General features: G+C 44.9%; 1 protein-coding gene across 1 annotated transcript in view; it reads right to left on the minus strand.

The window, feature by feature from the left end:
• The window catches only part of AGBL4 (AGBL carboxypeptidase 4), a 1400873-nt gene that overhangs the window by 45883 nt on the left and 1331468 nt on the right, over positions 1-23522 (minus strand). The window contains exons 10-11 of the mRNA XM_088834990.1: positions 5042-5194; positions 3848-4010 (exon numbers count right to left, since the gene is read on the minus strand). Coding sequence (XP_088691116.1) covers positions 3848-4010; positions 5042-5194 — 316 coding nt within the window. The remainder of the gene's footprint in view (positions 1-3847; positions 4011-5041; positions 5195-23522) is intronic.

The raw sequence follows: 23522 nt of genomic DNA on the forward strand, positions 1-23522 counted from the left end.
TACATTATTTCATTTAACTTCCATGCCACTCGGTGAGGTTAAGTATTAACTAGGTCTTCTTGCTACAGACAAGGGCACTGAGGTACAGGGAGGTCACATAACTCGCCCAAGGTGACACAGCCAGATTCAAACCTGATTTGTCTAAATGGAAAGTCTGCTCTCTTTTTGCAAGTATCTATTGAGTTCCCATTGCAGGGGTTAAGAAAGCAGGCAGGTTCTTGGTGCCTTTGTGAAGGAGACACAGCTCGCCTCAGAGAGGTTGGAGGACTTGCTGAAGGGCACGCTCGGGGATGGTGCTGGTGTTGTCATCAGATCCAGGTCTCCTGACTCCCAGTCTGGAGGACATCCTCCCAGACCATATTGCCATTCCTATCAGACCATGTAATTTCTTTTTCTGATTGGGACACGAAGCCAACAGCCAACAAGGATCACAATCTGTCTGCCTAAAGTCTCCCTCTGTTAGGAGATGAAGGCTTTTTTTAAAAAAAATGCATTTCAGACAAGAACTAGGTTAAATCACGCTTGTGTGTTGACTCAGCCTGCACGTCCTTGGAGAAACTCCAGGTTCCTCTTCTCATCCCCTGGATGGCAGACAAGACTGGGTGGCTCCAACAGCACGGTGGCCTGCTCAGCTTCTGTTCTGTCTCACTACCCCCCACCCTGCACCCCTTCCCATCACTAGCTCCTGGTCCCCACCAACATCCCCATCCAAATGCTTCCCAAGTCTTCTCAGTTCCACATTCTAAACATTGCACGGCACCACGCAAGTGTAGTCCTGGGTCATCTCCCAGCTGGACCGTCATAACAGCTCCCAGCATGCCCCTGCCTACAGCCTTCTCTAATCTGTCCTTCCCACTGCAGGCAGAGGCTTCCCACTGCTCTTTAAAGCCCTTCTACTGCTCTCCATTGCCTTCATGTTCCTTCTAGTTCAAATTCCTCACAGGCTGCCATTTTGGTCTCATCTCCTGCATCTGCAGTCCTTCAGCCACAAAGCACCTGTCACAGCTGCTACAGCCCACCCTCCTTCCTTCCCTCTCTGTCTGAGATGCCCTCCCTCCAACAACCCACCCCAGGCAATCTGCCTAATTTCTATTCAATTTTAAAAAGTCAGTTTAGATATCACTTCTGCTGTGAAGACTTCCCTGACCTACTGAAACTGTTTGAGCCTCCTCTTACCTCTATGGGTAGATATTTTTGTCTTCAGGATGTTCACTGTTATTAATACAACTCCTGTGCTTAGAACTTTACCTGGCTTATGGCAGACACTCACTGTGTATTGTTTTTAATCGGAGTATAATTACTTTACAGTTTTGTGTTAGTTTCTGCTGTACAACAATGTGAATCAGCTATGTGTATACATGTATCTCCACCCTCTCGAGCCTTCCCCTCTACCCTATCCATCCCTCCAGGTCATCACAGAGCACGAGCTGAACTCCCAGGGCTATACAGCAGCTTCCTACTAGCCATCTGTTTTACACATGGTGGTGTATATATTTTTAAGTGGACATTTCCTATGGCTCTCTGGGATTCCTCCACAATAGGACTTACTATACAGATTATAAGTGTACCTTTCCTTTATCCAGCTCCCAATTAGATCAGAAGTTCTGTGAGTCAGGGACAATGGTTTCCTGGTCAATATTTTACCCCAGTGCTTAGTAGGTTTCCTAGAATGCACTAATGCTGTACTAACATTTGATGAACAAGGGTTGGGTGTCGAGAGGAGGAAACCTTGGGTCTAGGCCAAGGGAGGAACATTCTGCCAAGAAATTAATTTGCTTCCAACACAAAAGCATGTTGGAGGTGCTGACATAGAGTAGGAGAACCCATCAAATTGGACATCAGACGTTGGCCACAAACTAAGTACAGGCTACCTCTGGAGGGACCCTCACTGAGATGAGTCACATGTGGGATCCCTTAGGTGCAAATGCTCAAACTTTTCTTCCAGGAAACTCCTTCTATTTCCTTTGCCCTGACATCAAAGGTGAGCTAGGCAAGGGCAGTGTGGAATGTGTCTAGGTGTGGAGCACAGCAGTTAGCAGATCCTGGGGAAGCCATGTGCTGCACACCATCAAGGTGTGTGTGTGTGTGTGGAGGGGGGGCTTTCAGTGTGGCACATAGAGATGGCCAGAACTTTGGAAAGCAAGGGTCTTCTGATGTAGAGCAGAGCCTGCTCCACTGGTCTGTGAGTCAGGTGGTGATTAAAGCAGACTTCAAGGTGACTGTGAGTGGATGCTCCCCCAGTTCTTACCACAATCTCTACATTGTTGTACTGGATCTAGAATATTGGTCTAACTCCTGGTCTGCCAACTACTTTCCCCTCCCTCCAAGGACATCACCCTGCCCTCCATGTTCCCTGCTAGGTCACTGTTCACCCCTGAGCCATGAGGACGCAACACACAGTGTGGACTAGTGCCAAGTCATGTCTTGACCAGAAAGGAAGCTTTCCTGCACAGAGTGTGGTGAGAACTCCATAAACTCTCCCATGGTTGAAAGGAGGATGCCCACTTCTGGGGAGACAGAGTCTGTATACAGAGAGTTAATATCATCCTTTTCCTTTCTTCTGCATCAACTATAGTTCTTTCTCTGAGAAACTAAGTGTTCAGAAAGGAGACATGGGTCAATCCAAAACAAAAGGGTAAAGATAAGCAGAAACTGTCACAATCAGACACAATCCCTCATGTAGTGACCTTGGAATGAAAATCAACACTCAGGAACCCAGAATTACTAAACAATTTCTAAAAAATCAAGCAAGCTAGAAGGCGACCTCTAGTTTCATCATGACATGCTTTGGGGTTCTTGTGGACATTTTATGAGTAAGCCAAGAGGAAAAGTGAGTTGGCAAAGGAAATGCAAAGGCAGAGAGAAAGATGCTCAGAGGATGAGTGGGAAGGTGGGGAAGATGGGAGGAGGCTGAGGGGAGAGAGACAGGAAAGGAGGGTGGGGACGGGGAGAAAATAGAGGAGGGAAGGGAGGAACACATCAAATGAAGTAAGAGGGGGAGACCGAAGGAGATGGGACAAGGTGGGGACAGGCAGAAGAGAAAGCAGCGAGTGGAAAGAAGAGAAGGGCAGGGAGCTGGAGCACAGAAAGACGGAAGGTAAACAGAGATCTGTTCTAGAGACCAGACTGTGGTTGCCAGGAGAGTGGAGGAGGGAGGGGATGGACCGGGAGTTTGGCATTGGTAGATGCAAGCTATTTCGCTTAGAATGGATAAGCAACAAGATCCTACTCTATAGCACAGGGAATTATATCCAGTCTCTTGGGATAAACTATGATGGGAAAGAATACTTTAAAAAAGAATGCATAAATATGTATCTATACAAGTCACTTTGCTATACGGCAGAGATTGGCACAACATTGTAAATCAACTATACTTCAATAAAAATTAAAAAAAATTTAAAAACCTATAAAAGAGATATATTTAGGGTAAGAAAGAGGAGATCAAGCCCAAGTCAAGGTCTTCCTCAGCAGGCGCGGGATGAGCTTTTGGCCTGTGTGCTTACATACCTTAGATGATGGAAGACTCACACTCTTGTTGGGGGCAGAGGAGAGAAAGAGAGATAGGCCAGCACAGGTATGGGTGGGTCATGGGTCCAGGTGCCTGAGGAAGACTTGAGGCATATGGGGAGGGGTGTTCTTTAGTACGGCAGGAGGCAAATAGGGCAATCCAGAGATGATACCAGCAGAACCAGCCACGTCGATCCTCACCCCAGGATCTCAGCCCTCACCTGAGTTGGAGACCCGATTCCTGATGCATCTGGTAAATCCTGGCAGACCCGGGTACTCTCAGCTGGATGTGAGCTGGCCCAGGGCTGGGGGAGGGGAAAGGGGAAACTGCCAAGGATACAGGCTTCTTCTGTGTAGGGCACAGCAGCTGTGGTGCCGCCGATGATGTAGCTGTAGAAGGAAACCTCGAGGGTGTAGCAATAAGAAGTGTGGTCCAGCAGCCCACCGAGGAAGCGACGGCCAGTTCCTGCCTTCACAGCATCCCGGTTAAAGGACGTGCTAGACTATGAGAGACAAAAAAAGGAGAAGAGAATCAGGGCTGGACACCTGCAGGCTAGGGGACTTGAGCGAATCTTACAGCACCTCTGGGTCTCAGCTTCCTCATCTGAAAAGTCTGATATGAATCCCAATTTGCAGGATTACTATAAAGATGGGTTACATAGACAATTAAATGAAAGCATCCAGCATGGTTCTTAGGGTAGTAACTTCCATTTACATCACTTTGATGACAAGGTGCATGTAGTCAAAGCTGTGGTTTTTCCAGTAGTCATGTGTGGATGTAAGAATTGGACCATAAAGAAGGCTGTGCACCCAAGAATTGATGCTTTTCAAGTGTGGTGTGGAGAAGACTCTTGAGAGTCCCCTGTAGTGCAAGGAGATTAAACCAGTCATTCCAACCTTGAATATTCACTGGAAGGACTGTTCCTGAGATCCAATACTTTAGCCAGCGGTTGCAAACAACTGACTCATTGGAAAAGACTGATGATGGGAAAGATTGAAGGCAAAAGGAGAAAGGGGTGGCATAGGACAAGATGGTTAGATGGTATCATTGGCTGAATGGACATGAAGCTGAGCAAACTCTGGGATATAGCGGAGGACAGAGGAGCCTCTTACAGTCCTTGGGGTCACAAAGAGTTGGACGTGACTTGGCAACTGCACAACAACAAAGAGAACAAATGCCAGAGGCCCCGTGAAAGCAGACAGCAGGGCCAGGGTCTGACTCCGGGAGGCGCACAGTGAGTTTCTTCTCTCGTTAAAGCTGAAGTCAGATCAACTAGACAAAGCCCAGCTCCTCAGGCAAAGCGAGTGCGATCTTTTCCAAGAGTCTCCCTCCCTGACAGGTGACGAGCTGCTTGTGGGCATGGACAGAGCTTGTTTACGTTCATCTTTATCACCCACACAAGACACAGCACAAGTAGGTGTGCTGTGAATGTTAAAGCAAATCTAACTCAGTGAAAGACAGGGCGGCAATGGGAAGGAGGGGGTGGTCTGGGGAGGGGACCTGGGGCTGGCTGACAGCCAACCCTCGACTCACGTAGGAGAAGTCCTCGGCGTTCTGGCAGAGGAGCTTGGGGAAGACTGCCTGCCTCTGGAACCGCTCTTCATCCTCAAAGATGTTGCCATACATGAAACCATTCATCATGGTGGAGTGGGCGTGGATGTCAATATAAAACTCCAGGCTTGTTTTCTGTTGAGAGAAAGGATAACAAATCAGATGTCAGGGCCATAGAGTTTGCCTTAAACACACACGTGCGTGCATGTGCACACACTCACATACACACACCATTTCCTTTTGAGCTAGCCCTCTGTCTACTCAGTTGTAGCAATGTGAGGGATTGAGAGCAGCGAGGATCAATTTCTCCTTATTTTGAACACCATCTGTCTTCAAGGTCTCAGAGCACTACCATTAGCAGTCCTCTTTCGAGGTCTTGTGAAGTAACGCTACCTACCCAGAACAGTAAACACATTTATAACTAAAGGCTTTAGTAGAATTTGTTTCTCTGATTAATGAGAAATACCTTCAGGTAACATTATTATATTTACATTGGGCCTGCTAATGGTTTTGCCCCAACTGGGTCATTTCTAACAGAGGGAGTCTGGTGTAAACTAAATCATGTACCCTTTTTGAAATTTTTATTTGCAAAATGGGTATTTTAATTCCAACCTTGGAGAGTTAGAGTGGGAATCCAGCTCAGCAACAGCCAATACTATCATTTACTGCATAGTTAATGCATGCCAGATTCCATTCTGGTAGCTTCACATAGGACATCTTAGTTAATTCTGCTATTTAACCTCATTTCATGATGCCACACCTACTCCACAGTAGTATATAGTGTATGGGAAAAGTAACCTTGCAATTTATAAAGATGATTGTAACTAGTCTTTCTTTGCTTTCTGCTCACACTCCCTATTTAAGGCACTCCCTACCTTGATACAGTATTATTTATTAACCTTCTCATTTATGAGCTCCCTGAAAATAGAGAGTGTCTGGAAAGAACCCAGTGCCTGTTCGTGAAGGATGCTCAGTAGCCAGATGCAGAATGACTAAATAAACCACTCAGAGGGATAACTTCAGACACTGTAATGGACTGGCAGGAACTGGGGCACTCTCAGGCCCATAGAGCACTTCCCAGGTGGCTCAGTGGTAAAGAATCTGCTTGCCAATGCAGGAGATGCAGGAGACTCGGGTTAGATCCCTGGGTCAGGAAGATCCCCCGGAGAAGGAAATAGCAACTCACTCCAGTATTCTTGCCTGGAGAATCCCATGAACAGAGAAGACTGGTGGGCTATGGCCCACGGGGTCACAAAGAGCAGGACATGACTTAACAACAGAGCGTGCATGCAGCACACAGGCCCCTAGAACTTCAATATCTCTCAAATCTGACTTTCTCTCCCTATATATCAGTCTGATTTATATCTGTTAATCATTTCTGAGAGTAACAGGGCTTCCACTGGGGAAGGGACTTGTCCAAGTTCACGGCCTAACTGGGACTGAAACCCAGGTCTCCTGACCCATTTGCACACTTAATGTAATACCATCAATGAGCAACACTAAAAACAGCCAAGGCAAGACCTGGCCACCTTTCCATCCACTTTCTAGCGTTCAGTCCTGGGAAAGAACAAAAATCCATGCTTAGAAGAATTCTCCCTCTGTGGGACACTTTCAAATGAAGTTAAGACCAAATGAAAACCATGTTGCTTCTAGAATGTGGGCCTGATGATTGTCATTTCATTTGCCTCAGACTTGGAGTGAAAAATTGTGTCTTGCCGAGCTCCCAGTTCTCTGGGTGGCATAAACTGCCTTCTGAGAGATACAAGATGCACAGCTCTGTGTGATATTAAACTCATCATTTTCAGCTTTGAAGGTGGAATACACAATGATTCAACAGGAGCCCTATAAAAGTCATCTGTGCAATTTTATTTTCTTCAATTGTCTGTTTTTTCCTCTGAGCTTTTGATGAGCTGCAGAGGAAGGAGGCGGTTGAGAGATGACTTTAAAAATGTGGAAGGAAAAACCGCAGTTTATAGCTCTGGATGTGGGCTCTATTGGAAACCAGTTTCTCTGACCTTTCCCACATCAGCTCAGGGTGGGGAGGTTGCCTGATTAAGGCCGGGAGTGAGTTAGTGAAGGAGCAAGAATTAGAACCCGGATCTTAAGAAGAGGTGGCAAGAATACACAAAAGAACTATACAAAAGAGATCTTAATGATCCAGACAATCATGATGGTGTGATCACTCACCTAGAGCCAGACATCCTGGTATGTGAAGTCAAGTGGGCCTTAGGAAGTATCACTATGGGCAAAGCTAATGGCATGATGGAATTCCAGCTCAGCTATTTCAGATCTGAAAGATGATGCTGGGAGAGTGCTGCTCTCAATATGCCAGCAAATTTGGAAAACTCAGCAGTGGCCACAGGACTAGAAAGGGTCAGTTTTCATTCCAATCCCAAAGAAGGGCAGTGTCAAATAATGTTCAAACTACCATACAACTGCACTCATCTCACATGCAAGCAAAATAATGCTCAAAATTCTCCAAGCTAGGCTTCAATAGTATGTGAACTGAGAACTTCCAGATGTTCAAGCTGGATTTAGAAAAGGCAGGAGAATCAGAGATCAAATTGCCTACATCTGTTGGATCATAGAAAAACAAAGAGGATTCCAGAAAAACATCTACTTCTGCTTCATTGACTACACTAAAGCCTTTAATTGTGTGGATCATTCTGAATTCTGTGGAAAATTCTTCGAGATGGGACTACCAGACCACCTTCCCTGCCTCCTGAGAAATCTGTATGTAGGTCAAGAAGCAACAGTTAAAACTGGACATGGGACAATGGACTGGTTCCAAATTGGGAAAGGAACACATCAAGGCTGTGTAATTTCACCTTGCTTATTTAACTTATATGCAGAATATATCATGCAAAATGCTGCACTGGATGAAGCACAAGCTGGAATCAAGATTGCAGGGAGCCATCTGTATGTCTTCTTTGGAGAAGTGTCTGTTTAGGTCTTTTTCCTACTTGTTGATTGGGTTGTTTGTTTTACTGATATTGAGTTGCATGAGATGCTTGTATATTTTGGAAATCAATCCTTTGTCAGTTGTTGAAAAGATGCTCATTATTAGAGAAACGCAAATCAAAATTACAACGAGATATCACCTCACACTGGTCAGAATGGCCAGCATCCAAAAGTCTACAAACAATAAATGTTGGAGAGGGAATGGAGAAAAGGGAACACTCTTTCATTGTTGGTGGGAATGTAAATTGATACAGACACTATGGAAGACAGTATGGAGATTCCTAAAAGACTAGGAATAAACCCACTATATGATCCAGCAATCCCACTCCGAGGCATATACCTTGAGGAAAGCAAAACTGAAAAATACACATGTACTCCAATGTTCATTGCAGCACTATTTACAGTAGCTAGACCATGGAAGCAACCTAGATGTCCACTGAATGATGATGGATAAAGAAGTTGTGGTACATACACACAATGGAATATTTAGTTCAGTTCAGTCGCTCATTTGTGTCCGACTCTTTGTGACCGCATGAACTGCAGCACGCCAGGCCTCCCTGTCCAGCACCAACTGCCGGAGTCTACCCAAACCCATGTCCATTGAGTCGGTGATGCCATCCTCTGTCGTCCCCTTCTCCTCCTGCCCTCAATCTTTCCCAGCATCAGGGTCTTTTCAAATGAGTCAGCTCTTCACATCAGATGGCCAAAGTGTTGGAGTTTCAGCTTACTTAGCCACAAAAAGGAACACATCTGAGTCAGTTCTAGTGAGGTGGATGAACCTAGAGCTTATTATACAGAGTGAAGTGAGTCAGAAAGAGAAAGTAAATATTGTATACCAACGCACATATATGGAATCTAGAAAGATGGTACTGATGAATTTATTTTCAAGGCAGCAATGGAGACGCAGACACAGAGAACAGACTTATGGACACAGGGAGAGGGGAGGAGAAGCTGAGATGTATGGAGAGACCACATGGAAACCTACATTACCATATGTGAAATAGATAGCCAGTGAAAATTTGCTATACGTCTCAGGGAATTCAAACAGAGGCTTTTATCAACCTAGAGGGATGGAATGGAGTGGGGAGATGGGGGGAAGGGAGGTTAAAGAGGGGGGACATATGTACACCTATGGCTGATTCATGTTGATGTTTCATAGAAAACAACAAAATTCTGTAAAGCAATTATCTTTCAATTAAAAAATAATTTTTAAAAATGTGCAAAAAAAAAGATTGCAGAGAGAAATATCAATAGCCTCTGATATGAAGATGACACCACCCTTATGGCAGAAAATAAAGAGGAACTAAAGAGCCTCTTGATGAAAGTGAAAGAGGGGAGTGAAAAAGCTGGCTTAAAATTCAACATTCAAAAAACAAAGATTATGGCACCCTGTCCCATCACTTCATGGCAAATAGATGTGGAAACAATGGAAACAGTGACAGACTTTATTTTCTTGGGCTCCAAAATCTCTGCAGATGGTGACTGCAGCCATGAAATTAAAAGACACTTACTCCTTGGAAAAAAAGCTATGACCAACCTAGACAGCATATTAGAAAGTAGAAACATTACTTTGCTGACAAAGGTCTGTCTAGTCAAACTATGGTTTTTCCAGTAGTCATGTATGGATATGAGAGTTGAACCATAAAGAAAGTTGAGCACCAAAAAATTGATGATTTTGAACTGTGGTGTTGGAGAAGACTCTCAAGAGTCACTTGGACAGCAAGGAGATCAAACCAGTCAGTCCTAAAGGAAATCAGTCCTGAATATTCATTGGATGGACTGATACTGAAGCTGAAGCTCCAATACTTTGGCCAATTGATGCAATCTGACTCATTGGAAAAGACCCTGATGCTGGGAAAGGTTGAAGGCAGGAGGAGAAGGGGATGACAGAGGATGAGATAGTTGGGTGGCATCACTGACTTGATGGACATGAGTTTGAGCAAGCTCTGGGAGTTGGTGATGGACAGGGAAGACTGGCATACTGAAGTCCATGGGGTTGCAAAGAGTCAGACATGACTGAATGACTGAACAACAACAATCTTATATACTTAGTAACTTTATCTCTTCTTAAGTTTTTATGCTTCTGATTTCTTTTTTGTGTCAAACTGCATTTAGTACCTCCACAACAATTTTAAATGATCATCTATTTTCTCTATTTTTTTTTTTTTTGGCCATACTGCATGGCTTGTAGGATCTTAGTTCCCTGACTAGGTTTGACCTCAGGCCACCACACTGAACACACTGAGTCCTTACAACTAGAGCATCAGGGAATACCCAGAGATTATTTAGTTTCTGAGATCTCTTCCCTCTCTGAGAGTCTAGATTTTACCTGGAGTAGAAAAGGGTCTAGGAAATTAACCTGCATGGGGTCTGAGCTTGAAGTTCTAGTTCTTTTCCTTCTTCATTGCACATATTCAGCACTTTTCTGGCAATACCAAAGGCCACAGATGCTAGTTTCATCACCATCCTAATTATGTTTTGTGCCTAAACTGGCACTATGGGCTCATGTTGGTCCATTAGAACAGAGCGAGGAAGACAAGCAGAGTGCCTAACTCTGGTTCTAATGTTCACATAATCTACAGCCATGAACAGCAGCAGCTGTTCCCTGTACCTCAATTTCTGCATCTTTAAAAGTGGCTGTTGGATGAGAGTAAAGAGATACAGCTTTCTTAAACTTCCCATGATTTCTTCTCACATTCTGTTAAAATGGAAATGGCAACCCACTCCAGTACTCTTGCCTGGAAAATCCAACGGATGGAGGAGCCTGGTAGGCTACAGTCCATGGGGCTGCAAAGATTCGGACACAACTGAGCAACTTCATTCACTTCTGTTAAATGAATCCTTTCATCTTCTGCAAACAGCTTCTTGCTTGGGCCTTGATGTCAGTACTTGTTACTGTATAGGTATCCTTGTGTACTGTATAGATATACTTGTTACTGTAATCTGGTTAGAAAGTATGTCTGTCTGCCTATGAGCATATTGAGGGCATGGACCAAGTCTGACCCCATTCCATCATCTCTTTCTTGTTTTACTACAGTAGCTGCTGACCTGGTTTCCTTGCTGCTTCAGAGCAATCTCTAAAATGTAAACAAATAATGGTGCTTCTTTAACTGAAACTGCTCTATCCCTCCCTATCGCTCACAGGATAGACTCCAAACCCCTTCATATATTATAAAAGGCCCTGTGTGATCTGGCCCTTGCCCCCTGCCTACTCTCAGCTCTCACAACTTCTGGTCTGATACTCTATACTTCAGTCCATGGAGCTGCCTGGAGTACTTCAAACCTCTAGGCTTGTGACTTTCATCTCCACATTGTCACATAATGAATATCTCCTCTGCCTGAAATACAAGTTCTCTTTATCTGGGTAACCCTGAGACAATCTTAAGACTTAAGGCAAACTAAGGAGACGCTCACCAGTTCCATGTCCTTTTCCTGGACCCTGGACAACATCTCTCAGTCTCCCTTGGTATTTGGTCGGGATCAAATGGGATGTGGGCCATGGTAATAAGTGCCACTTCCAGGCCTGGCCATCAAACACATACACAATTGCCCACATTCTCACTCTTGGGCATGGAAGCTACATGTAAAATCAATGGTATCGTAATCGGGGAAAAGTCTAGTTTGCTGAGTCAACACTGGGAGGAAAATTGCCAGACAAGTCACTTGACCTGCATCAGACTGTAATGAACCTTTACTGTATTAAGCCATTGAGATTTGGGGACTGCTTATTATAGCATCTAAAATTGTTCACCTGACTCGTACAAAAATATTAATTCAAATAGCCATTTTTATCCTTCAGGGATGAGTGAACAGCCTCCTGTGTGCTCTCACAATTCTCTCTCCTAGCACTGACCTCATGGCATAATCATGCTTTGCTTATTTCCATCACACATTGAACTCTTTCAGGGAAGGGACCATACATTGTTGGTTTTTTTAAATTCACAAAGCCAGAGTAAGCCCTGGTACATAGTGGGTTATCACTAGAAGTTTAGTGGGAGAATGAATAGAAAATGAATCAACAAATTGATGGGAGAATGATTGAATTAAATGAATGAACAGCTGCATCTGAACTTTTTTCCAGCAGTCAAATGAGGTACTTTTTTGTGTGGCTGTGTCAGAGCAGGGGGTGTGCTGCTAATACCGGGCCCTTAATTACAATTTTGGGACTGAGAATAGAACGAGGGGACAGCATCTTTGTTCTTTCCTTCCAAACTTACAAACCTTAATCAAAACCAAGTGATGAAGGGCTGTCCCCTTGCCAGCAGCCAACAGCTCATTCTGCAACAGGGGCCTAAAGAGTAAATTAAAATCAGTGCCAATAAAATTAAAACTACCTTAGGGCATATTTGGAACATAATTTAGTGTGGAGTTTGCTTCCTCCTAGACACCAGGGAGGAAATGAGTTTTTCCTTTGTTCTATATTCTGAGCTGCTTCACCTAGGCTGGCACAAGCCAAAGTCTGAGCCCAGTGCTGGGCTGTGGGGCTGCCTCCTCCATCTTAGGGCAACACTTCAGGGCTTACCACATATTCAGTCTGATGAAGGAAGAGAAACCCAACTCAGGAAGGGCAGAGGGATTTATCTTAGATTTGGAGATGAAAAAGAAACTGAAGCTCAGGTGAAGATGAGGGCAAGCTGAGGAGGGACAGCAGTTTACTCTTCTCTTTGTACAGAGGAGGGAACCAAAGCTCAGGGAGTTTAAGTATCTTGTCCAGAGTGATGCAGCAGGAAGGGGCAGAGACTCAAACCCAGGCTCTGGTTACAAGCCCACACCCGCCATCCTGCCATGCTTGCAGGAGCTCCAGTCCAGCAAGGCAGTCGCCCTTATCACAGGAAGGAAGCCCCACGTAGTCCCCTTCGTCTCTGAGCTGCGAACTATGATCCTACTAGGCTTAGCCTCTCAAATAGGTAGGGAATGAGGGAGCAAAGAGGGTTAGAGAATTTCCAGATGACCCTCCCTCTAAACTCTGCCCCATGGCAAAGGCAGCTGTTTACCCATGGACCTCAGGCTGAAAAGCCCCAAATCTATTCTTTTTATTATCAACCAAATTATCTTCCTATCAATTTAGAAGTTGAAAGTAGATATATATGGAAGTCAGGGTGCATGTCCTAAAGAAGGAAGGAGAAATTTTCAGAAAAATACAGAATCTTTCCTTAAAAAAAAACTGAACAACTCCAAGAGACAAAACAATGTCTTTTATCACGCAGAGCCTGGATCTCTGAAGGGGCCCGGTGAAGGCTTCCCTCCTTGCCAGGAGTGTGGCCAGACTGAAATTCCTGCCGCAAGAAAGCATGCAATGAGTCGATGCAGACAAAAAGAAACGCAAGAAGCCCAGGCGGCCAGCCCAGAGCACCAAGGGCCTGGACCATGGCCCCCGTCCTCACCCTCTGGCCTTGCAACGCCCCCTGCACACGCAGGGACCCTCTTTGTGCTTCTGTGTCTGTTTTCCTACAGGCAGGATGCCTACTCTCCCTCGCTTTCCCCTCCTGGGAACTTCTTGCTAATCTTTCACTGACAGGCCCAGTGGTCCCTTGTCCATGAAGCCTTGCTTGACTCTCCCAGGGATAGTAGCTCTCTTCTTTGGACGCCTACAGATTTTTTAAATGCCCTTCTATTAAGGCATTTATCAGGATTCCCAGGTGGCAGTAGTGGTAAAGAACCCACCTACAATGCTGGAGACAGGAAACACGAGTTCAGTCCCTGGGTCAGGAAGATCCTCTGGAGAAGGGCATGGCAACCCACTCCAGTATTCTTGCCTGGAGAATCCCACGGACAGGGGAGCTTCGTGGGCTATAGTCCATGGGGTCACAAAGTCAGACACCACAGAAGCGACTTGGCACACAAGGCATTTATCATCCAGCTTATTCATTCATTCATCTGGCAAATATGTACTATGAACTTACCATGCTCCAGGACTTGGGGGTTAATAAGAGAGATGAGGTTCCTGCCTTTGAGGAGCTGGCATCCTGGTGGGGATGACACACCAGGAATAGCGACTAAGCAAGCTGATGGTGGATCGTAATGCATGCTAGGAATGCAGGAGGTAAGCCACAGGATGGTGAATGAGTGAGTGGATAGAGCGGGGTCTATTTGATATAGAGTGATCAGGAAAGGCTTCTGATATTTCAGCTCCTTGAAGGATAATAAGAACAAGCCATCCAGTGAGAGAATTCCGGGCAAATAAAAGCCCTGAAATGAGGACTAGTATGACATTTTCAGAGACCGGAGGGCAGGCCAGTGGCTGGATCGTGGTTAACACTAGAGGTGAGACTGGAGCAGCTTAAAGGGTCCAGCTCACACAGGGCCTTGCAGGCCAGAGTCAGCGTTTGGAGCATATCCTGTGTCCAGTGGAGGCCATCTCAGTAGGGGAATGCTGTGAAAAGATCACCTTGCTTATTGTGTTGTTAATGGATTTTAGTGGTGCACAGGTGGCAGTGGATGAACTGATCTAAGAGATCATACTAGCTTGAATTGGAGTGATGACATAGAGATGAAAAGAGTGGGACATATTTGATAAATATTTTGGCTAAAGCTCCGTAGGACCTGTACATGGTTTATGTGCAAGAAGAATCAAAGATGGATCAAGGGTTTGTGACTTGAGCAGCTGAACAGAGAGTGGTGCTGCAGAGACATGGAGGAAACTGGGATGTAGACCAGTTGGGAGAGTGGTAAAGAAATTAAGTTCTGATACAGATCTCTGCACTTGAAAGGACTGTCAGATACCATGTAGGCAGTTAAATACATGAAAATGGAGCCTTGGGGAGGGGACTGAACTAGAGCTGTACAGGTGGGCATCATTAGCTTGGAGATGGGAGAAAGTGTGGATCCAGAAGAGATCCCAAAACTGAGCCTAGAATCCACTAAGATTGAGAGTTTGGGTAAAGGAAGAAGCAAAGGAGGGAGGCTGGGAAGGGACCAGAGAAGGAGGAGACAAGGACAATGTGGTTTCATGAAAACCAAGAGAAAAAAGAGGGAAGAAGAGAAAGGATTTAAGAAGGTGGGAGTGGTCTATAAAGGCTGGGCCTATCCCTGGCTCTCCTCTGTACCTTCAGGGTGTCTTACAGGATCTAGCTCTTAGTAAGTCTTCAGGGGGCATTTGCTGAGTGACAAAAGTCAGTAAGTGAATGAATGAACCAGGTATCCTGGACTCAGAGAAAGGGGTCGGGAAGGATGCAGTGATAGGAGTTTTGGGGCCTAGAGTCTAGCCAGCGGAGCTATGGAGGGAGGATAATAATAAAAAGATGGGGGACTTTCCCAGCAGTCCACCGGTTAAGAATCCACCTCCCAATGCAGGGCATACGGGTCTGATCCCTGTTCAGGGAACTAAGTTCCCATTTGCATGAGGCAACTAAGTCCATGCACTGAAATTACAGAGCCAGCTCACCTCAATGAAGATCCCAAGTGCCTCCGCTAAGATCGAATGCAGCACCCCTCCCCGCAAAAACAAAAAAAGAGATGGTACTTATTACAGGCACTCCGGAACTCTCCCACAACTGTATCTGATGGAAACATCATTTACAATAAGGAAACTAAGAGAGGTTAAGCAACTTGCAGGGGAACCTCTAGACCATACAGTGGTAACTAGTAGAACCCAGTCTGGCTCTGCCACCTGTGCTGTTAACCATGACCCCAGCATCGGAAGCTAGTAACACATATTAAGTTCTTCCTGTGTAGGGTCTCGTAATAACAACCTTATGTGGTAAACACTGTTATCACACCGAGGCAAAGAGCTCACAGGGGGCAGAACTGAAATTCAAATCTTTGTCTCCCTGACTGTGAAATGAAAATATCTTCTGCCATATTAATAAACAAGAGATGTCACAGCCATCAGCAATTTCTGGCATCCAAATGTGAATGAGGGCTCCCAAAACTGCGATCCAGCAGATGCTGCCACCCCACACAGTGATTGCTGAGGAGCTGGGGGAATGCAGGAAGCAAAGCAAACAAGGAAACAGGATTGGCCCCAGACAGCTGAGGTGCATATGAAAGGAGTGAATTCGGTGAGCCCAGAGGCTTGCATCTTCATACACAGAATGCTAAATTTCCTTAACTTGATACCTGATCTTTGATGTTCAGACTGTCTGCTCCTTTTGTTGCAAACTTGTATATAGCCTCCTGCCTCCTTGGAGCAGTTTTCTCTCCCCAGGCTCTGAGTCCTAAACAATCCCACCAAATAACTTTACTTTCAGATTGTGACTATATTTTTAGTCTACATGACTAAAAGTGTCTAGGACTAAACTCTTCATCTCTAAGCCATTCTGAATGCCCAGCTTCTGCATCTGTAGCTTCTTGGCCTCAGCAGGATAAACTTCAGGACAAAGGAAATTTGTGAGAGTAATGCTTATGTGTGGGGAAAAAGCATCTGTACCAGCAAGGTAAGGAATAAAAATATTTTGTCTACTTCCAATTTGTCTCTTAAAGAAGTAGAAATTGTTAGGCAGTCCATGTAGGGTTGGGGCCTTGGTTCTTTTTTTCTAATTTCAACTCACTCCCTCACATTAGTGTTTTGCTTCATTAACCTAAAGCTATACTTGTTGCTCCAATTTCCAGGCATTCAGAGGAATGCCTCCCTGGTCTGGAGGGTCATAAAACATCCAGACCCATGACAAGACAATCAGTAACTGCCGTCCAACTTATCAAGGAGAAAAACTTCAGGTGGACCATTAACTTTTAAACATACATCCGGTCCCTAAATAATGGTCTGGGGTCTTGAGAAAGGATTGATTCCATGTCTGGGGAAACTGAGAAACTGGGAACCAAAAAAAAAAAAGTCATAAAAATGACAGACTGGACTTTGTGACTTTTAAACAGATTGGTCAGAAATTATGTACATCGGGCCCTGAGCCAACCAAAAATGAACAGATCAATTCTAATAAAGATATGAACTGCTGTTATTCCTGCCTTTTCAGGCACTTCACTCCCTCTCAGTGCCTATGCTGTGAGCTTTGTATCTCTATCCTTTAAAATAAACTCTGGCTGTGTGAGTGTTTTCTTGTTTGCGAAGTTCATTTTTTGGCGCTGTGGACAGGACTCAGTTTCCCATTTCATTACAATCCTACTCTACTAAGTGAAAAGTAAGATGTACATGTAAATGGAGGCAGTTCTGCTTCTCTTCTAAGTATCTGGGAAGAGTCAGGTCTGGCCCGGCAGAGGGAGCCTTCCTTCGCTTCCATTCCCTCCTCCACCCCTGCCTCAAAAAAGGGAGAGAGAACAGCAGCTCAGCACAAGAGGTCTGGGTTCATAACAGACCTTTCCAGAGCAAAAGGTACTGATCTTTGTCTCCTGCTCCCTAAAGCAGTATGGGTGACTCTCCAGGTTGATTGAGACAATGATAATGATGATAGAAGGGTAGTCATGGGACCACCATGGTTTTAGGATCTAGGCTTCCCTGGTGGTTTAGATGGTCAAGAATCTGCCTGCAAAGCAGGAGACCTGGGTTTGATCCCTGGGTTGGGACGATCCCCTGAAAAAGGGAATGGTTACCCACTCCAGTATTCTTGCCTGGAGAATTCCAAGGACAGAGGAGCCTGGTGGGCTATTACGGTTCATGGGGGTCGCAAAGAGTTGGACACAACTGAGCGACTAATGCTCTATCTATAGCGTAACATATTACACACCTCAGACTTAGCTGCAAGTATCAGTTTAGTCATGGGTTGTTAACTTTATGACCTGAATCTCAGTTTTCTTATCTAAAAATTGGGAATAACAATTCCAGCCTCACAGGGTTGTCTTGAAGTCAAATGAGGTGACTGGCTTTGCGTCTGGCAAAATACCTAGCAGTTTATACACTCTCAACACATGGTTTTCAGTCATGCAGTGATACTGCGGTCAACGTTGTGCTCAGCACCAGGGATATGGACCTCTTTGAGTTCAAAACCTTACAGGGAAGAGGGCCATTTAAAAAGTAAGTACATGCGCAATGGAAGACTTGAAGGTGCAGGGGCTATAGGATCACAGAACTGAGAGTTGCTTGGGAACCCAGCTTACATAAATGTAAACTGCTTCTTTGTTCAATGGAACATCTATTGACAATAACTATTATCTAGCACATAAAAACTATTCTCACACCAGTTAGCTCATTTGATTCTCTCAAGGATTCACTGAAATAAATGGAATAGTGATCTTTGTTTCTCAGAAGATGCTCAGAGACCAACTTGTGGAGATCTCATGGCAGGTGAAAGGCTGAACTGGGACTCTAATTTACATCACATAGCCTCGAGAGCCTCTGTTTGATTCTCACCCTTGGGGGTCACCCAAGTGTTCAGTCCTGCATCTAGAGTGGACACAGATCCAAGTGGAACAGTCAGGCTTTCCTGCAGAAAGCTGCAGTCTGAGCAGGAAGATGAGACAAATGGAGAAAAGCACTGAGATATAATATTTAAGCCTGGGAGAGCCAAGGGACATTTTAATTTCATAATTAAAAGTTAATGTTGCTTCATTATAAATCAAAAACTGATGAAACTAGGGCACCCCCAGGAACAGATTAAGAGCTCAATAAATATGTGTGGTCTGAATGCTTGGAGATGTCTCCTAGAAGGGTTTGTTAGCTGATCCAGAGAGGTAATAAATGCAGGGCTAACTGCTGAGCTGGGGCTGTGGTAGGTCCTCAGGAAATGGTAGTTCCTTTCTTCCCAGCAGGTTCATCTTGACTCTTCTACTCACATGATCTGTGACTCTCGAGAAGACCCTCTCCTCTGCTCCACTCAGAAAGCAAATTTGGTAACATCTCTGGGCAACCCACTCCAGTGTTCTTGCCTGGAAAATTCCGTGGACAAGAAGAGCCTGGAGGGCTACAGTCCATGGGGTCACAAAGAGTTGGACATGACTGAACATGCACATAAGCAGGGTCCGTCATGCCCTGAGAGCTTTATATTTTTTAATCATCTCATTTTCCTGCCTTGCACAGTTTAATTTTTTTTTTTTCCTTCTGTGGCCTCTGAGGACAGATTCTGCTAGCCTTTCCCACATGATCTCCTTTAAGACTTGAGTTCATGGTCTTCATCTTCGGCATGACCCTGCGGGGAAACAAACACTGCAAGACGGTAATGCAGCCCTGTCCCCACGCTGATGTGGTCTTCCTATTCAGCAGAGAAGATGCCACTGATTTGCAAGAAAGTGTTCCAGGGTGCCGGCATTCATGCCGAAATTATGCACTTTGTCCCGGAGAACAATAAGATGGTCCCTGCCTGCTGTATTCAGTGTAGGCAGCAGGGGGGAAGGGCAGGGAGGAGAAGGTGTGGCAGGGGTTCCAGTCTGTTCCTTGGCTCTCCCCTCCCCTCCTGCCCTTCTCTCTTCTCTCCTCACTCCTCTCTCCTCCTGTTCCCCTTCCCCACCATTCTCTCTCTCCTCATGGTTATGGTGGGGGAAAACAAAGAGACGACTAAGTGTCCGTGAGCCTTCCAGGTGCTCTGGGAGGTATGTGAACCTAGGGTGAAGTCACAGCTGAGGGAACCATGGATTCACTGGGTGGTCAGGGAAGACTGTGGAAGAAGAACCACTGAGCAAGGTGTTGAAAGACCAGAAATTTCTCACTGAGTAGGTGAGCAGGCAAGGAGCTGCCAGCTCCTAGGAGAGAAAGGCATCCTAGACAGAGGGAGGAGTGGGAGCCAAAAGCCTGAGAGCAAAACCCACCCAGTCTGTTTTGGGGACTATAAGGTGTTTAGTACCATTGAAGGGTATGAGGTGGAGTGATGGTGGTGAGGAGAGGGACTGGAGAAGCTTTCAAGGACCCATTCATGGCAGGCCTTGAAAGCCACCAAGGCATTGGGACTTGTCCTGCAAAATAGAAACTAGAGATCTAGAGAAGTATTTTATGGAAGTACAACAAAATTACATGTGCCTTACGAAAGAACTGTTCTGAAGGCTGTGATGAGGAAGAACTGGAGTTTATAGGCTCAAAGGCATAGGATGGTTAGAATATTTTTGTCATAGTCCAAGTGAAGACTAACTAAAAAAAGATGAGATTATGAATTAAAGTAGGGGGGTAAGGATGAAAATGTGGGTACAGATACGAGGCACATTATAAGGTATTAGTAAGATTGCCAGTGCTCAGTGTGGGATCAAATTGGTCTGATTCCCAGGCTTTTGGCTTGGGCAGCTGGGTGAATAGTGGGGCCATTCCTTAAGACTTGGGGGTGATACCACCTTACAAGCTTGAGTTGGATGTTTGCCCCCTAGGTACCTGTCCCCAGTTAGAATAAGATGCTATCACATGGTCTGTGGTCTTAGGATATGACATTTTGATACAAACCAGTTATTTTTCCCAAAAATAGCTATCCGAGAGAAAGAAACATGTTTCCTAAGCAATCATTTGTTACCTATAAAAATAGAGCTCTTTATTAATATAGTTAAACATATGTACTACTGAGCATTTTTGAAAAGATATAGAATCTGAATACGATTAAAAAAATCATAAATCCACATTCACATACTCAAACACCTGGGCTCCCTTGTTGTTGATCAGTTGCTCAGTCATATCCGATTCTTTGTGGCCCCATGGGCTGCAGTGTGCCAAGGCTCCCTACTGGAATGTAAATGCGATGAGGACAAGCGTTTTCTCAATCCATTACTTTGCTACAGACTCTCCCTCCAAAGAGAAAAGATTGATTGTTGCGGATGCATCACTCATCCAGGAAACAGATAGGAGTGAGGGGGCAGTTATGAGAGGTGAGTAAGGGTTGGATGAGGAGGTGTAGGGTCCTTGGTTTTTAGGGAAGTCCTAAGACATTTCAGGTTTGTTCATCCACATCCATATCTAAACCTTCATCAATAGCCTAGATATGGAAGCAACCTATATGTCCCCTGATAGGAATGGATGAAGAAGATGTGGTACATATATGCACTGGAATATTACTCAGCCACGAAGAGAATGAAATCATGCCACTTGCAGCATGGATGGATCTAGAGATTACACACTAGCTGAAATTAGTTATCAACTATACTCCAATAAAAATATTTTTAAAAAACCATGTAGAATGAGTTTGTGACTTCTCTGGCTCTTGGAATTGTCTGGAATTCTGCTTCCCCATCCCTTTTCCTTTGAATATAAAATACTATTGACAACTTACAATACTATTACAACATACAACTTGTTCACAGTCATTATTTTATTCTTACCATACCCATTTTTAACATCTTACACAGCTAGGAAGTAGCAGAGCCAAGGACAAAACCTAGATCTTCTACAGGTTGTTCCCCCTAGGCCATTTTGCCTTGATCCTCTAATTTTGGACTGGTCTTAGGGGAGTCATGGAAGATTCTTATGCATGTGAGTATTAGATCCTCAATGGCCTGCCTTCATTTCCAACCTCATTTCCTACTGTCTGCTAACAGGTATCTGATGGTTTCAACATGCCACATTGACAGTTTCAGACCATGCCATGTTCCTATGTGCCTTCCAAGGCTTCAGTTGTACCATTCCCTTGGCCAACAAAGCCTTGCTTTACCTAGCCATTCTCTAGGGCCCAAGTCAGGCATCACTACCTCTGTAGAAGTTTCCTTAACCCACCTGCGTATGGTGGACCATGCCCTCTTTCACTTAGGTTTTCACTCAGCTTCCTGGTTTTGTTATACTTATCTCACTGTTTCATTATTATTGCAATGTGTGTCTATTTCCCCCACTGGAACCAGCACTGGCAAGACCTGAAATTTTGGTATCTCCAACACCTAGCATAATGACTGGCACATAGGAAGTGCTGAGGAAATCCTTGTTGATTGAAAAAATGGATGAGTTCTGATGGAGAAGAAAACATCCCTGAGCAGAGATGATCTCCATCCTCGACCTGCGGACGGAAATGTTGACGAGGAACAGGGAGAGAGAAAGGCAGACATCAAAGGGACTTAACAGGGAAAAAATTCTTCCCTGCTCTCTCTACATTCTTTATCCTCTGCTTTTTTTCCCTTCTTGCTTTTGGAACAAAAATGAAGAGTACATCATATGCGAAGCTGTATTTTCTGTTTATTGCCACCAGGTTAATAACAGTAATGGTGCGAGAAGAAAATGAGGTGTTATGTAAAATCCTGCATTGCAGATTTTGCTGCTGATGTAAAGAACTCAATAAAGTACAACACTTTAATCATAGAGATAAAAATCACACAGCAGCTTCACACAGGCTCCCAGAGCCTTAAGACAAAATAGTTGTGGGGAAATGAGAGATGAGAGAAGAATATTATCAGGCATCAGAAAGTTATGTTTGGGCTTTTGTGGGTTTTTTTCCCCTTCACTTCTAAAAAGACAGAATAAAATTTTTCTATTTTCGTCCAAGTCATTGTCTATGCATTTCTGTGTTCTCTAGAGGACATGCTCAGACTTCTGGGGAAAGATTTGCTCATTCTTTGTTTAAAATTGATTTGTTTAGGGAGAACTGAATTCCTGCCTTTTAGCTGGGTCAGTGGCCTTTAAGAAAATAGGGGTTGTCTCTAAAAATGAAAGAAAGATTGAATTGGAGGTAAAAAAAAAAAGTTGGTTGTAGTAAAACCTCTATTTTTATGATGGTCTTGTGATGCAGGAAAAAGATATCAGCCAAAGATCGTATCAGGAGATGGGGGCTCTTGTACCAACTCAGCCAACCTTGGGAAAACCTTCTTCTTGTCTCCAGGCTTCTGTTTCATCATTCTTCAAAGAAGGGCTTACACCAGATGTTCTTGAAGGTCATTCCAGCTCTGACACTTAGCAGTCTGTGAGGCTCTGGGTAAGGCTTTGGCTTGGTTTTTGACATTGGCTGTTGTGGTTCTGGACTATTGCAGGAGCCACCGAGTTGACCTCTCTAATTCTACTCAAAATACCTCCTTCTCTCCCTCACCACCCAGATTCACTCTCCATCCTGTAGCTGGAGCGATCAGACTGGAGCCAGGTGAGGAAGTACCTGTAGGAAGACCCTCCAGGTGAGAGCATCCCTAAAGAGATCACTGAAAAGCAAGGAAGCTGGTATGTAGAACAGAGTGAGGGAGGCAGAGGGTTAAGGGGGAGAGGAGGTCAGAGAGGTGTTGAAGGGCCAGATCAGGTGGGTCTCACAGGCACTGAAAGGGCTTCACTGCCCCCAGGCACCAGCCCTGAGTGCTCCCTGAGGGAGTCGCTGCTTTGGCAGACAGGAAACGCTTCTAACAGGCCGAGTGAGCACGGCTCATGAAAAGAGAAGGGCTTTGGAATTGGAGCTCTAGGCTCAGACCCTGAACTGGCTGTGTGACGCAGAAGGAGTCCCTCTCTTTCTCTAAGTCTCTGTTGTCAGCAAATAGAAAGTGGCAATAAGGTCAGTCCTCACACAGGGCTACTGCTAAGTCGCTTCAGTCGTGTCCGACTCTGTGTGACCCCACAGACAGCAGCCCACCAGGCTCCCCAAGTCCTGGGATTCTCCAGGCAAGAACACTGGAGTGGGCTGCCATTTCCTTCTCCAATGCATGAAAGTGAAAAGTCAAAGTGAAGTCGCTGAGTCATGTCCGACTCTTAGCGACCTCATGGACTGCAGCCTACCAGGCTCCTCTGTCCATGGGATTTTCCAGGCAA

This window comes from Moschus berezovskii, chromosome 4, assembly GCF_049115385.1.
Source record: "Moschus berezovskii isolate FMDL1 chromosome 4, NW_MosBer_1.0, whole genome shotgun sequence".
NCBI classification, from domain to species: Eukaryota; Metazoa; Chordata; class Mammalia; order Artiodactyla; family Moschidae; genus Moschus; species Moschus berezovskii.